At 43.6% G+C, this 15,275-nt stretch overlaps 2 protein-coding genes across 2 annotated transcripts in view; one reads left to right on the forward strand and one right to left on the reverse strand.

The window, feature by feature from the left end:
- Positions 1 to 465: 465 nt before the first annotated feature.
- On the forward strand, positions 466 to 3,856 carry RPL30 (ribosomal protein L30). The gene is made up of 5 exons (XM_010863540.1): positions 466 to 570; positions 678 to 729; positions 1,122 to 1,267; positions 2,879 to 3,009; positions 3,750 to 3,856. The coding sequence occupies exons 2-5, from the start codon at positions 709 to 711 to the stop codon at positions 3,797 to 3,799; spliced, it is 348 nt and encodes a 115-aa protein (XP_010861842.1). The 5' UTR covers positions 466 to 570; positions 678 to 708; the 3' UTR covers positions 3,800 to 3,856.
- A 7,042-nt stretch (positions 3,857 to 10,898) lies between these two features.
- Positions 10,899 to 15,275, reverse strand: part of MATN2 (matrilin 2) — a 164,618-nt gene continuing 160,241 nt past the window's right edge. The window contains exons 16-19 of the mRNA XM_010863562.1: positions 14,175 to 14,246; positions 13,707 to 13,841; positions 13,228 to 13,326; positions 10,899 to 11,482 (exon numbers count right to left, since the gene is read on the reverse strand). Of these exons, the coding sequence (XP_010861864.1) occupies positions 11,427 to 11,482; positions 13,228 to 13,326; positions 13,707 to 13,841; positions 14,175 to 14,246 (362 nt within the window). The 3' untranslated portion in view covers positions 10,899 to 11,426. The remainder of the gene's footprint in view (positions 11,483 to 13,227; positions 13,327 to 13,706; positions 13,842 to 14,174; positions 14,247 to 15,275) is intronic.

Genomic DNA, 15,275 nt, shown 5'->3' on the forward strand with positions numbered 1-15,275 from the left:
TCCTCCCCGCGTCTCCTAAGAGCCGGGGCTTCGGGCAGAGGTGCGCTCTGTGGCACTGAGGCCGAGGTCCAGACGCCTCTTCTCAGTGCCCCTTCCGCTTCACTCTCAGTCGGCTTCTCCAACTCCCGTCCTGTTCCACTTTCCTGAGTTCCGCAGCGCGCCGCTTCAGAGCAGCAGAACACAGCAAGGTAAGACTTCAGACCACTCGGCTGCAAAACCTGGTGGCTCCAGCGGTTTAAAAAAAAAAATCTGCCTTTAATGCAGATTTGGATTCGACTTCTGAGTCAGAAGACCCCCTGCAGAAGGAAATGGCAACCCACGCCAGTATTCTTGCCTGGAGAATCCCCATGGACAGAGAAGCCTGGCGGGATACAGTCGCAAAAAGTCGAACACAACTGAGCCGCCAGAGTAACCAGCACCGGCCCGCCTCTTCTTGTCCCGCCCCTTCCGCTGGACATTTGCTTCCGCTTCCGGTCTCGGTGTGACGGCACACCGCCCCGCCGTGAAGAGCTTGGCATTGTGGGAATTCTTTCCTTTCTCGCTCCCCGGCCATCTTGGCGGCTGCTTTTGGTGAGTGGGCTCCTCCGGGCCGAGGTTTTGGCAGCGCGCGGTGCCCAGGGAGTTGCCGGTTTGGGACTTCAGATCGTAAACTTCCTGTCCTGTCCTCTGTGTTCTAGGTTGGGGGCGTCCCGCATCTAAGGCAGGAAGATGGTGGCCGCAAAGAAGACGGTGAGTGAAGCAGGCCAGGGCCGGAAGCCTATTTCACGTGGAGAGATGAGTCTTGGCCGGGGCGGGCAGTTTTGAGCTCTCTGGGCGGACAGCGTTCCCGCTGGCCTTGGAGGCTTCCAGAAAGAACCCGAGAGACCTTCTCAGTGCTTTGGAACCCTTTTCTTCGGAGGTTTATTAAGGGGCTCCGGTTCCAGGAAGCAGGATCCAGTGTTTTTTGTTTTTGGCCGAGGCTTGCGAGATCTTAGTTCCCTTTCTAGGGATGGAACCCGTGCTTCCTGCTTGGAAGCGGGGGAGACTTAACCACTGGACCACCAGGGAAGTCCCTGGATCCAGTTTTGAGTGGTTACAAACAAGGCCTTCAATCAAGTTCGTATTAAATGTTTTCTTTGTAGAAAAAGTCACTGGAGTCGATCAACTCTAGGCTCCAGCTGGTTATGAAAAGTGGAAAGTACGTGCTGGGGTACAAACAGACTCTGAAAATGATCAGACAAGGCAAAGCGAAACTGGTCATTCTCGCCAACAACTGCCCAGCCTTGAGGTAATTGAAAGAACCCGAGGGTGTGTGTCTTCCACTGTAAGTTCGTCCTGAGCAAATATCCAGGAGTGTGAGCTTGCAATCTGGGTAGCGTGAACTGGGTGTCAGGTAGAATTTGTATTACAGGGGCACATTTGCAGGATAATTTAAGGGTTTCTGTTGTGTTTGGCTCTTGATTTTTCTCCCCTTCATAGTCTCTCCTCCTATGTGGTTCTCCTTGGGAGAAATGTGTGACAGAAACCAAAGAAGGGCAAAGTTTGAGGGTAGTGCAGAAACGTAAGTTGCTTTTCCTTATGTCCTGCCTTTTTTTGCTTGTTCTTTTTACTTTGAGGTGTTTTAAAAGGACTTCGTTTTATGAATTACTTATAGCATAGAGAAGCTAAGATCAGAAGAGTTCACGCTGGCCTGTGGATCTGCACGCTTCCAATTCACCCAGTTTTTGCCTGATTCACTGTTTTGAAACTGATCTTATGAGGTGGTGTACATAAGTTCAAGTTGGACCATGCAGAGTATCAGCCATGTTTTCAGTCCTGTGCTTGTTGATTTTCTACCGTAATGCATAAACTCACAGCATTTCATACAGGGTGTCTGTACCTAATGGGCAAAGCCTGGAGAGCTCTCTTGCATCTCATCTCAAAACTTTGGTCTTACTTCACAGAATTCACACTTACCTATTAGAGCAGTGGCTTTCGGCATGAATGTACATTCAGTCGCAAGTGATTTGGTTTAAATGCAAGTCAGATTTAATGGATCTGGATTGGGGCCTGATGCATTTTTAACAAGCTCCTTGATGGCTCTCTACCTACTTGGTGGTCACAAGAAACGTTAACTTTGGGCAAGTGCAAGCCTATGGCATGCCTGTTTTTATTTTATTGGATTTAGCTTTTCTTCACTTAATTAGTTCCTCTTTGTTTTTAATACAAATTGAAGGTTTGTGGAACCTTGCATTGTATAAGTCTGTAGGTGCTGACTTTTTCTTTGTTGTTAAGATTTGTCATCTTTGATATTACTGCTACAATTCCCTGAAGGTTCAGGTGATGGTTGGTTTTTTGTTGTTGTTGTTGTTGTTGTTGTTTTCTTCTTTTTTTGCAATAAAATATTTATGTATGTACGTTGGGGGGGTTTTTTAGACATGATGCTGTTGAACACTTAGAGGCTACATACAGGGTAAACAACTTTATATGCACTTGGAAATTAACAAATCCCTGTGGCTAGCTTTATTGCAGTATTTGATTTATTGCAGTGGTCTGGAAGGAATTTGCAGTACCTGAGGTATACCTGTTCTATTACTCTCCATCTAGGACTCAGAGCACCAGAGGGTGATATAAATGGCTGAGACATTGTCATGGGAATTCTGTAAAGTGTCTGGCAGATAGTAAATGCTAAGCAAATGATGATTTTATTCTGTACCCTCTTTTTCCATGAGCACAAATATGTACTGTAGAGGATCCAAAGGATGTTTGGTGTTGGATAATGAATATGATATTTTTAAGAATAATAAATGGCTTACTATTTGAAGGCCTTACCAACATTGGAACTAATGAGAGCAGTAACGTTTAATCTGTGTCAGTTGGTATGGTGTTTATTTGCCTTTTTTTGTTTTTATTCCCAAAGGAAATCTGAAATAGAGTATTACGCCATGTTGGCCAAAACTGGTGTCCATCACTACAGTGGCAATAATATTGAATTGGGCACAGCATGTGGAAAATACTACAGAGTATGCACACTGGCTATCATTGATCCAGGTATGCTTTTTCAGTCATAAAAGAAGTCTTTTTTTCTTTATGATGTAATAACAAGGATTTCTTACTATACAAATGTCTTTGGTCCCTAAGTTCAGTCTGAGAATTTGTATATAGCAAGGGATATCCTGCAGGCTTATGTCATGGAGAGTTAGTAGTAAATGTCAGTACATAATTATCTTTGTCATAAATGAAATTCTTTTTACTTTGAGATGATGAATTTAATTTCATACCGCACCTAAGAAATTATGTCTTAGGGCTTTGGTAAAAGGTGAAATTATAAAGGGGGAGAATAATCAGGTGAAACAGTAGAAGAAAGGAATCCTTACTGGCTGCCTGAGAATAGATGGGTAAAATTAGGTTGAGGGAGAGAAAAGGGCCTACAAATACAGGTCATGTTTTGAACTTAAGAATTTCTAATTCATGAAGCTACTGCGAATATTCTCGCTGTTCTGATTTTGTAATAATCAGGGCAGGCTAAACATTCGCTATATTAAGACCATGCATGTGTCCCCAGACCTAGTTCTCTGCCTAGGTCTGGCTTTATAAATGCTGGTGATAAACCAAGTCCGATTTACATGACACGTCTTGTGTGGGAAATGTCTGTGACTCTAGGTGTCTGATCAACCTTGAGAAATGGTAGCACAGCTAGTGTGATAACTTTTGAAGATAACCATTGCTAGTTTGATGATTACCAGTTGCCACTAAATAAGTTGTAAAAATTATTGTGTTTTATTTTTTAGGTGATTCTGATATTATTAGAAGCATGCCAGAACAGACTGGTGAAAAGTAAATCATGTACAATTTTTCTTTAATAAAACTGGCCAGAGCTTGTTTTAAAAACACTGTACTCATTGCAGTTATTTATTTATTTGTTTTTATTTCTTCTTGTCCCAGTATATTTGCCTGAAGCTAGATTAGTGACGATGGGGCATCAAGATGCAGTGGCAAAACTTGTGGGTTAAGAGCCAGATATCCCAGTTTCACTTGCCCTGTTTTTGTAAAGGGAGTGCACTGAGTTCCTTTCCAGTACTAGATTTTTAAAGCTTAGTTTTCATAATTTCAGTCCCAGGATATTGCTGTCATTTTTTAAAATGTTTATTCGGCTGCGTTGGGTCTTGGCGGTGGTTACGCACAGACTTAATTGCAGCGTGTTGGATCTTAGTTCCATGACCAGGGATCAAACCTGTGTCCTTGCATTGCAAGGCAGATTCCTCACCACTGGATCACTAGAGAAGTCTCTGGTATTGTTGTCATTTTGTTGAGTATGTCAGAGGCAACAAGGGTCAATTCCCAGAATCTAACCAGAACTGCAGTTTTACAGTCCACCTTAAATCCACTGAATCTGAGTAGCAAAGAGGATTAAGTGAAATATGTTCCTTCCACCTCCAGATTTTCATAGGGTGAGAGAAGTTCTATTGAACTTTAATGAAGCAAGGTCTTACTTAAGGGTTTGTGGTAGTACAGTTCAGTTCAGTTGCTTAGTCGTATCCAACTCTTTGCGACCCCATGGACTGCAGCACACCAGTCTTCCCTGTCCATCTCCAGCTCCCGGAGCTTACTCAAACTCAGGCCAATCAAGTTGGTGATGGCATCCAACCATCTTATCCTCTCTCATCCCCTTCTCCTACCTTCAGTCTTTCCCAGCATCGGGGTCTTTTCCAATGAGTCAATTCTTCACATCAGGTGGCCAAAGTATTGGAGTTTCAGCATCAGTCCTTCCAATGAATATTCAGGCCTGACTTCCTTTAGGATTGACTGGTTTGATCTCCTTGCAGTCCAAGGGACTCTCGAGTCTTCTCCAGCACCACAGTTCAAAAGCATCAATTCTTCGGCGCTCAGCTTTCTTCACAGTCCAAACTCTTACATCCATACATGAATACTGGAAAAACCATAGCCTTGACTAGACGGACCTTTGTTGGCAAAGTACTGTCTCAGCTTTTTCATATACTGTCAAGGTTGTTCATAGCTTTTCTTCCAAGGATCAAGTGTCTTAATTTTCATGACTGCAGTCACCATCTGCAATAATTTTAGAGTTCAAGAGAATAAAAGTCTGTCACTGGGAAGCCTTTGTAGAAAAAATGTACTTGGGACAACTGCAGAATATTGTCAGATCTTCAGTGTTTCACAGTTTCACAAAGTGTGTTTTATATATTTTCAGTCCTAAAAGATGATTGGGGGGATACCACATACTACATCTCCGAAGTATGTCCTGTGTAACCCTTTTCTCACATCTAATAATACCTTTTGAAACACTGAAAGGAATTAGGGGGAAATTGTGACTCAGGTTTTTATTGAGTTGAATATTGCTGGTAGGGTATACCCAGGATATGTTGTGTTGGGTTCTAAGTTTGCAGAAGTGTTAGAAATGTTTTTTGGACTTTAGAGCCAGTCAACTTGTGCAGGCAGTTTTTGATGGTAGAGGAATGAGACACAGGAGTTGTGAATGCCTTCAATACACTATCCAAAAAGTCGAGTATTTGCTGAACTTAAATTCAGCATATTGGTATCTTAGTCTTATCTCTTTGTGACCCCGGGCTTCGCTGTCCATGGAATTCTCCAGGCAAGAATACTGCAGTGGGTAGCTGTTCCTTCCAGGGATCTTCCTGACCCAGGGATCAAACTCAGGTCTCCCACATTGCAAGTGTCTGAGCCAACCAGGGAAGCCCCCTGGCAGGTAGGTTTATTTGGGGGCTCTGTATTCTGTCCCATTGCAGTATCAGTTGTTACTTCTTTTTCATTTCTTCCTTTGTTTTTATTATTTTTGTTTTTGGTTACACTGGATCTTTGTCGCCGGGCACTGGCTTTGTCTAGTTGCAAGAGAGCAAGGGCTACTGTAGTTGCGGTTTGTGGCCTTCTCATTGCGGCGACTTCTGTTGCGAAGCACAGGCGCTAGGCCCATTGGCTTCAGCAGTTGGGGCACACGGGCATAGTTGATCTGGCTTGTGCTGTCTCCCCTGTCCAAGGATTGAACTCATATCCCCTGCATTGACAGGTGGATTCTTACCCATTGTACCAGCAGGGAAGTCCTCTTCCTCTTGTTGACTTGGGTTTTCTCTTTTTTTTTTTTTTTTGGTGAGCATGACTAGAGATTTGTCCATGTTTACCTTTCAAGAGCTTCCCAGGTGGCACAGTGGTAAAGAAGCTCCCCACAGTGCGAGAGACCTGGGTTGGGAGGATCCGCTGGAGAAGCAAATGATAACCCACTCTAGTACTCTTGCCTGGGAAATCCCATGGACAGGGGAGTCTGGCTGAAAAGTTAGTCCATGGAACCACAGAGTTGGATGCGACTGAGCACCCTTTCAATAAGTCAGCTCTTGGCTTTATGGATTTTTTCAGTTTTTTTTTTTTTTTTAATCTTATTTGTCTCCTCTCTGATCTTCATTATTTTTTTCCTTCTCCTGTCTTTAGATTTTGTTCTTTTTCGAATTCTTTTAGGTGATAGGTAAGATTGAGATTTTTCTTATTTTTTTGAGGAAGGCCTGTATCACTATGTACTTCCCTCTAACAATTGCCTTTGCTATATTCCATATATTTTGGATGGGTGTGTTTTCATTGCCATTTGTCTTAAGGTATTTTTTAGTTTCTTCTTTGATTTTATCTTTGACTCATTGGCATGTTGTTTTAGTCTCCGTGTAACCATTTTTTTTCTCATTTCTTCTTTTGTTGTTGATTTCTAGTTTCATGTCATTATGGTCAGAAAAAATACTGGAAGGACTCTGTGCTTCCTGTACCTGGATATCTGTTTCTTTCCTTAGGTTTGGGAAGTTTTCAGCCATAATTTCTTAGAATACTTTTTTTTTAAACTTCCTTTTCTCTTTCTTTTCCTTCTGGAATTCCTATGTGTATGTAGATTGGCACACTTTTATATTATCCTACCGGTCTCATTGGTAGGACTGATGTTGAAGCTGAAACTCCAATGCTTATACCACCTGATGCGAAGAGCTGATTCATTTGAAAAGACCCTGATGCTTGGAGGGATTGGAGGCAGAAGGAGAAGGGGACGACAGAAGATGAGATGGTTGGATGGCATCACTGACTCAATGGACATGGGTTTGGGTGAATTCCGGGAGTTGGTGATGGACAAGGAGGCCTGGCGTGCTGCAGTTCACAGGGTCGCAAAGAGTTGGACCCAACTGAGCGACTGAACTGAACTGAAGTGGTCTCATAATGCTTTCATTTTTTTTCCCCCCCTCCAATCTGGCTTTTTGTCTGCTGTTCTAATTGGGTGATTTCTATGCTATCTACGAGGTCACTTATTTTTTGTTCTGCAGTATTCAATCTGCTTTTCATTGCCTTTTAGTTTAGCTTTCATCTTGGCAAATGAATTTTCTGATTTTTCTTGGCTCCTCTTTGTAGTTTGTAATTCTTTTTTACAGTAATCTGCATTTCTATTCATGGACTTTCTGAATTCCTTCAGTATTTTCATTATCTCCTTCTTGAACTTGGTGTCTCTCAGACTGAAGAGATCTGTTTCATTGTTCTTTCAGGGGAGTTCTCTTGACTTTAACTGCGAGTGGTCCTGGTTCATTTTACTTGTATTTCTCTTACTCTGAGTTTAGGAGAAACAGTTACTTACTGTGATCTTGGAGGGATGTGTGGGAATGTTCCTGTGTAGTCTGCATGGATTTAATATTTTGATGTGAGGCCTGTGTTTAGTATAAATGCCTGCTGCCTCTCAGTGTGTCTTGGCCTTAATATCCCTTTGGTGAGGAGTCTGACTGATGTGATGACCAGAGTCTGTAGTGGATGTCGAGTGGGGCCTCCTCTTTGCTCTGTGGTTGCCACAGCCTTGTTGGGGACAGAGTCTGTTCCTGGTTATTGGAGTAGAGGCCCCCAGATCCATTTCTGAGTCGCATCTGAGCTGTGGTGTGAGGTAGGCAGAATTGGAGCACTTCCACCAGGAGAAGAGCCACAGAGTATTCCTCTACCAGAGCTGTCCACTAGGAGAGTGCTCTGCACCTGTCACCAAGAGTGCGGGCTCACGAGGCCACCCGCACGGATCCACTCCAGGCAGGTCCCAGGAGTGCGGCAGCCGTGTACTTAGACCGTCTGTGGGAGCGACGGAGGCAGCCCGGACCTTGTCCCAGCCTAGCCCCCCATGGACGCGCTCAGGAAGCCCACAGCTGCCAAGAGCAGCTCCATCTCGGCCACGGAAGCACCTGTTGTCCACTTGGATGTCGCGCAGCGCTGAGTTTACAAAGCAGGCTGTGTAGGTGTAGAGTCAGACACAACTGGGTGACTGAACAGCATCCTGCAGCTGAGTTTACAAAGCTCGCAGTGTGGATGTCTGTCTGTGTCTGGCACAGCCACCTGGAGAGACCTGAGCTCTGCTTCCTACGTTGGGCAACCCTCTGGCACCTGATCCCAGAGCCTGCCGGGACGGCCCAGTGCAGGGAGGAAAGAGGCTGCTCCAGCGGGCCCTCACCCCCCACCTAACAACGGCACTTGGCCTCTCGGGCTGTCTCCGAGCAGCCAAGCCCCAGCCCTCTCCCCAGCTCTGTGCTCTAAACCCAAGTTTCAGCACCCGGCCCCAGCTGTGCCCGTAGACGTGCGTCTCGGGCTGGGGAGCACAGGCAGACGCCACGGACTGCAGCTCTTTCTTTCTCTGTCACACACCAGTTGTGACACTCGCCTCTGAAGCTCCCTTTCTGCCCTGGTGACTCTTGCAGCTCCCTCCGAGGGGCACAGGTTCCGTCCTGCTATTTCTTTGCTTTTTCTTTGGTCCTACCCAGGGTTATGTGGAGGTCTTTTCCTTTCAGGTGTCTGAGGTCTTCTGCTAGTGTTTAGTAGGTCTTCTGTGAGAACTGTTGAGTATGTCAGTGTGTTTTTGATGAACCTGTGGGAAGAGATGATTTCCACATCCTTATACTCCACCGTCTTGATTAGCGCCCTGAGTTACTACTATTAGATGAGGGATGGTCACACAAGTAGTGAAAGTGGAAAGCAAAACCTTTGTACCTGAGACATACAGAGAGCAAACAGAAATGGAGAACTATTTCTTTCTCTTCTTGGTCGCACTAGGTTTTCATTGCTGTGCGCGGGCTTTCTCCAGTTGCAATGAATGTTGGCTAGTCTTTCTTGCCCCATTGCAGTGGCTTCTCCTGCGGAACACAGGCTCTAGCGCACGGGCTTCAGTAGTTGGCGGTGCACAGGCTTTACTTGCTCCACGGAATGTGGGATCTTCCTGGTCCAGGGATCGAACCCGTGTCCCGTGCACTGGTAGGCTGATTCTTACCCACTGTACCACCGGGGAAGCCCGGGAACTATTTTAAATTTTAAACAATTCTCAAGTTAAATATCTTGGGTTACTATGTGAATTTGACGGATTAGTTGGAGGTTTTGTCTTCCACGAAGGCACCTTCCTTCCCAAGTTGGAGAAAGTTGAAAACGGTGCAGTGAAATGTACTAAACAGCTAAAGCGTACGTGGGGGTGGGCAGGGGGAGCGGCCGCGTGTGTTTGTGTGCATGCCGCCTAGAGCCACTAGGGGGAGCCAGGACTCAACGCAAAGTAGACTGGAGACAGTGGAAGCAACGGCTAAAGTAGGATTACGTCTCAAAAGGAAGTGCCAACCCAAATCCACACTTTGGATGAAAACCCGTTTTCAGGATCATATGGAGGACTCAAATATAAATATACACTGAAAGTTTAATACTTCGAATCACAACTTTTATACTTGGAAAGAATTAGATGGTTTCTAGATTGAGGTCTAAGAGATGGTCTTCCTATTCTGCTACATCACCCTTTGGGAAGATTTTTTTTTTTAATTTATTCATTATTATGGTGGTTTTTTGGCTGCTGGGGGTGGGCTTTCTGTAATTGCAGTGCTCGGGCTTCTCTGCAGCGGCTTCTCTCGTTGCGGAGCACAGGCTCTCGGCGCTTGGGCTTCAGTAGTTGCTGCATGTGGGCCCAGTCGTTGGCGGCTCTGTGGCTCTAGAGCACGGGAAAGCCAGTAGTTGTGGCACGTGGGCTTAGTTGTTCTGAGACATGTGGGATCTTCCCGGACCAGGGGTTGAACCTGTGTCCCCTGCATTGGCAGGCAGATTCTTCACCACTGGACCACCAGGGAAGTCCTCCCATTGGCTTTTTTTTTTTTCATCTTTATTTATTTATTTTTAAATTTTATTTTATTTTTAAACTTTACAATATTGTATTACTTTTGCCAAATACCGAAATGAATCTGCCACAGGTATACATGTGTTCCCCATCCTGAACCCTCCTCCCTCCTCCCTCCCCATACCATCCCTCTGGGTCGTCCCAGTGCACCAACCCCAAGCATCCAGTATCGTGCATCGAACCTGGACTGGCAACTCGTTTCATACATGATATTATACATGTTTCAATGCCATTCTCCCAAATATTCCCACCCTCTCCCTCTCCAACAGAGTCCATAAGACTGAGTTTTACCATGGACATGTAGATTGAGTACATTCTTTTAAATGTTGCATGGTATTTCTGAGTTATGGACCGTACCACAGTTTATCTGTTCCCCCTCTGGTGATGATTAGGTTATTTGTAATTTGTTAATTTTACAAACTCTAGTAACATTCTCATACAGGCCTCCTTGCATGTATGTGTTAAAATCTTCTAGTTTGATACCTGTAAGTGCAGTTGCTAGAGTACAGGGTAGGGCTGCATTTTCAGTTTTACTAGGTAGGGACAGATTATTCTCCAGAGACTGCCCATTTGTGTTCTCACTAGCAGTGTGTGGGAGCCCCATGTTTCCTCAGCCTTACCAACACTGTCGTCAGACACAGTAACTTGCCAAGTTGATTGCTTTAACCTGCATTTTCCTGATTATCGGTGAGCTTCAACATTTTTTTTCATACGTATCTTAGCCATTTCTCATGTATGCATATTTTGCATTTAAGATTAAGAATTTTACACAGAATACTGTTCTCTGAAGTGAATTTTAATATTGTATAAAAAATCCAACTTCTTATACAAGTACATATGTTCTATGATTTTATGCATACATCCATATACATATATCAAGGTAAAGTCTGATTAAAAAAAAATAGCTTTCCCATGGCCAGTATTCTACGGAAGTTAAGTCTGTAAAACTGCAGATTTTATGTTGTTGTCGAATGATATTGTACCACTAAGGCAGAACAAGACCAAAGCAAATGGTGTCCACAGTACGTTACAGAGTATCTTGCATAGCTTATTTGTTCTCACTTGATAAAACTCCTTTTAGGATTCTGACGGGTTTGTTTTTTTTTTTTTTCTCAGTGAATTCGTACAAGTTAGTGTGTACTTTTTGCCTTTGTTCTGTAGCAAATCAGCTTTCTCAACTCTTGGTATGTTTTACTTTACAACCTTACAGAATCAATGATAGCCTGAGCTTTGAGGGCTCCGAACTGTTTTCACTGTAACCCTTGACACAATGACGTACAGATACGTAGAGCATTGTGAATCTTCATCTGTATCGCAGGCGGTTTTCCAGGGCTTCCATTCTCTGTGTCATTTCTTCTAGTAAATCTCAAATTAAGGAAGAGGAATCTGAATGGCCTATTTACATTCAAATACAACTTGATTTATCTACAAAAGAATTTGTGTCCTGCAAAATACAGGGCTTTGGTTTTTTCCATTTCTATAATTCTGACTTATAAGTTTATAGTAACCCATTAGTACATACTATTAAGACTATAGATCTGTGTTGGGTTAAATACTTTTTTTTTTAACATTAAATCCAGATAGCTCAGTTCACATTTTTCTTTTTAAAAATTTCAATTCTACTCATTCCCCTGTTGCTTATAAATTAATTTACCATAGCACACCTCTGGGAGCTGAACTGATAATGCTGGGAATGAGGAGAGGAGGAAAAAAAAAAAAGGATTAGGTCTTGGAAAGTAAGATATGACATCAGAAGAGAAGAAGGTGGGGAATTTTCACCCATGAGGCCGGATGAGACCATAGGGTAGCAGCCTTGAGGACGTCTGACACAACTTCCTTAGTACCTTGTGAAGTAAACCCTCGGAGGCAGGCCGGGAGAAGGCAGAGCAGAGGCGCATTAGGGCGTCCCTGGAGCGGTAAAGAATCCACCTGCCCATGCAGGAGACAGGAGTTCAATCCCTGAGTTGGGAAGATGCCTTGGAGAAGGAAATGGCAAGCCACTCCAGTATTCTTGCCTGAGAAATCCCATGGACGGAGGAGCCTAGCAGGCTACAGTCCATGGGGTCTCAAGGAGTTGGACATGACTGAGCAACTAAACAATAAGAGCAGCATTAGAATAAACATTTGTCTTCCTTCTTGAAGCTGCTTAGTACCCTCCACCTGCCCCCTGCATGGCAGAATGAAAGCCTGGATTCATCATCAAGATTAACCATGGTCAGATTATTTTGCTTTCCTTTATGAAGCATATTTCCAGTTTTCAGGAAGAAAATGGCTATAAGCTGTTCTTTATAAACCCACTGGCACAGAAATAGTTCAGAATTAAACCATTTCCCTTTAGTTGATATATGTTGAGCTAGATATCGGGCAGTTTTAGTAAGCTTACTATAGTTTTAAGTTCAGAACAGTTGGCAGAGTGTTCAGTGCATAAAAGCACTGAATCTCATTTCTCCACCATCCCAAAGCATTCCTTTTATTTGTAATACTATTTTAATGAGTCACTGGATCCTGCTGTTCCCTAGGTAGAATGTTTCATCTTAGAGTGCTGATATAAAATCTGTCCGCTGCCAAATGAAAAAATCCCAACCCCAGTCCTCTAGAAACTACGCACTGACCAAATGTGGCTGCAGGGTGGCTTGGGGCCAAAGGAGAGGTTTGGAATTTAGGTAGAATTTGAAACCTCTTCGTTCTACAGCATTCTTTGCCTACACGTACTGTATCTCTGATGCACTTCAGATTTGTATCTCTATCTTTGCCTACATGTACTGTATCTTTGATGCACTTCAGATTTATCTTTCATTTCCTCCTAGCAGAGAGGGAATTAAGTAAACATGTTTTTTCTTTACTTTGCGTACTGACTGGCTAACTGGCCTTACTGATCAGCCTCCTAGAACCAACCACAGATAGCTTGACCCGTGTCAGCAGTTTGGCTTGCCCTTGGTTCTCAAGCACCTGTCAGACTGCTTAAGAAATAGCTTTCCTGGAGTTCACTATTCTTGACTTTATAGAATTGACTTCATTTGAGATATACCCATATATAGAAATGTTTGAGGTTTTGATAGTATTCTTTGCATTCCATACAGAGGCATAATATTAGAAAAGGATATAGCGCTGCGTTAATTTTCTTACTTCTTCATTTGCAAGGTTCTGGAACATTATAAGGTTTTCACATTTGCATTGATCCTGTTTTTCTTCCAAAGGACTTCCTAAGAAAGCAGATGGAAAGTGTTCACCTCTATAACCCACCAGACTTTGCAGACACACTGTGATAGGACTGAATCAGCACATGGAGGAAACCATAATGAAAGCAATGTTCAACTTCTTCCACGTGGCAAGATCCAGTAGATAATAGCAAAGAGCTGTATATGTGTCCACTGCTGAAATGGCTTTTATTGTGGACTGCGGGAAGGTTGCTGCAGTTTCTTCTCATTTATTTTTTTAGTCCTCCTTTTTCTTAAGTTCTTCTCTTCCCCACCCCACCTACCGCCTACTTGCTCCTTTCCTGTCCTCCCTTAAGCTGAGTTTGTTGGCAAGTTGAGAGGCTTGATAGCAAGCTACCTAATAGTAATATTTTACTTGGAATTACCTGAGGATTTTGTCGAATGGAAAACTTTTTGTGTAGACCGTGCAAGATTGTCTTCTTCAAACAGATATCTGTGTTGCACTGCAAAATTAGAACAGGAAAGTAGGTCTCGGATATTTATGGTGACTGGCTCAGATTCTGTAAAGAGAAAGAAAACTGAAGTCAAACCTGTTTAACATGGTTGTGGTTATAAAACAGCCATCAGCTGTCAGAGTAGGGTACTTGTTATTCCTAGAATGAGGTACATAGCTTTACTTTAGGACATACTATGGCAGAAAGACCATCAGCAGAGAGGCTCTTAGCAACTATGGCTAAAAAAGGGTAGAGTAAATGTTTCCTATGTGATGGAGGGGGAAAAGCCATAGTTAACGTAATTCAAATCTTTCTTACTTACACTTCATTTGTCTGAGGGGAAACCATGGTGGAAACAGCCACTGAAGATTCTAAAAATATTGCTTTTAAAAAACATACCTGTTGGCTGGTGGACCCTCTTTGGCAGTTCCCCTGCTGGGGAGTCCTGTCTTCCATCAGAGTCTTCCAGAGCTGAGAGGTAAAAGACGACCAGAAGAGTGACAGTTGTCCACATGGGTGCATATGTTCTTAGGAAACTGGTCCCAGACCAACTGTTTACCTGCCTGCCACCACCCAGGATGTTCTGGTCTGATTCGGTAACACCACCCAAGACCTTCCAGAGGCATTCTCTCCTGTAAGAGAAGCCTGGACCCCTTAAATGCATCTTCGTACTTAAGAATGTCCCCCTAAATATTATGTCTAGAAAGCAGGGTGGGAAAAAAGTTTGTCCAGTTATTAAGTTGCATTGGCAGCAGCTCCACTTAAATAAAAGAGCTTGGAGGCTAAACATCAAGTTGCATTAGAAATCCAAGAGGCCTTCCCTCCCTGGCCCCCTTCATCCCAGTGCTCTTTGCTGGGGAGGAATAAGACACATCACTTTGACCGGGATTTTACTGGCCACTGAACCTGGGACAGGAATAAAAGGAAAAATGGGCAGAACTGCTTTTCCGGTTCCCCTGCCTTACACATGGAGTCAGTCAAACCTGGGAGAACTGCTCTACGTAAGCACACCGGCACCATAGTGAACCGGAGAAGAGCACAGGGGGCTCCTATACATAAGAACATTAAGTTCCAAAGGGCAGCCTAATGTTCTGTAAACTGGAGCAGTCCATGCAAGAGGCAGTCTTTACATTTTTATCAGTGGGCTTGGAAGGACTACCATCCCTTCCCACTCTACTTACAGGTGTATCCCAAAATTGTGCATCAGCTTTCCTGATTTATATAACTGTCGGTTGTAGTTACATGATCATCTCCATAGGGTTTTTGTGAGGATTAAGTATGCCATGTGTTAAAACACTGACTACACTGCTCAGCACAGAGCAAATGCTCAAGCAATTTATTAGCATTATTATTAGCTATTAATAATAGCTAATAAGTATAGTATCTTGCAGAGAAGGCAATGGCACCCCACTCCAGTACTCTTGCCTGGAAAATCCCATGGACGGAGGAGCCTGGTAGGCTGCAGTCCATGGGGTCGCTAAGAGTCTGACACGACTGAGC

This window comes from Bison bison, unplaced genomic scaffold, assembly GCF_000754665.1.
Source record: "Bison bison bison isolate TAMUID 2011002044 unplaced genomic scaffold, Bison_UMD1.0 scf7180017864491, whole genome shotgun sequence".
Taxonomy (NCBI): Eukaryota; Metazoa; Chordata; class Mammalia; order Artiodactyla; family Bovidae; genus Bison; species Bison bison.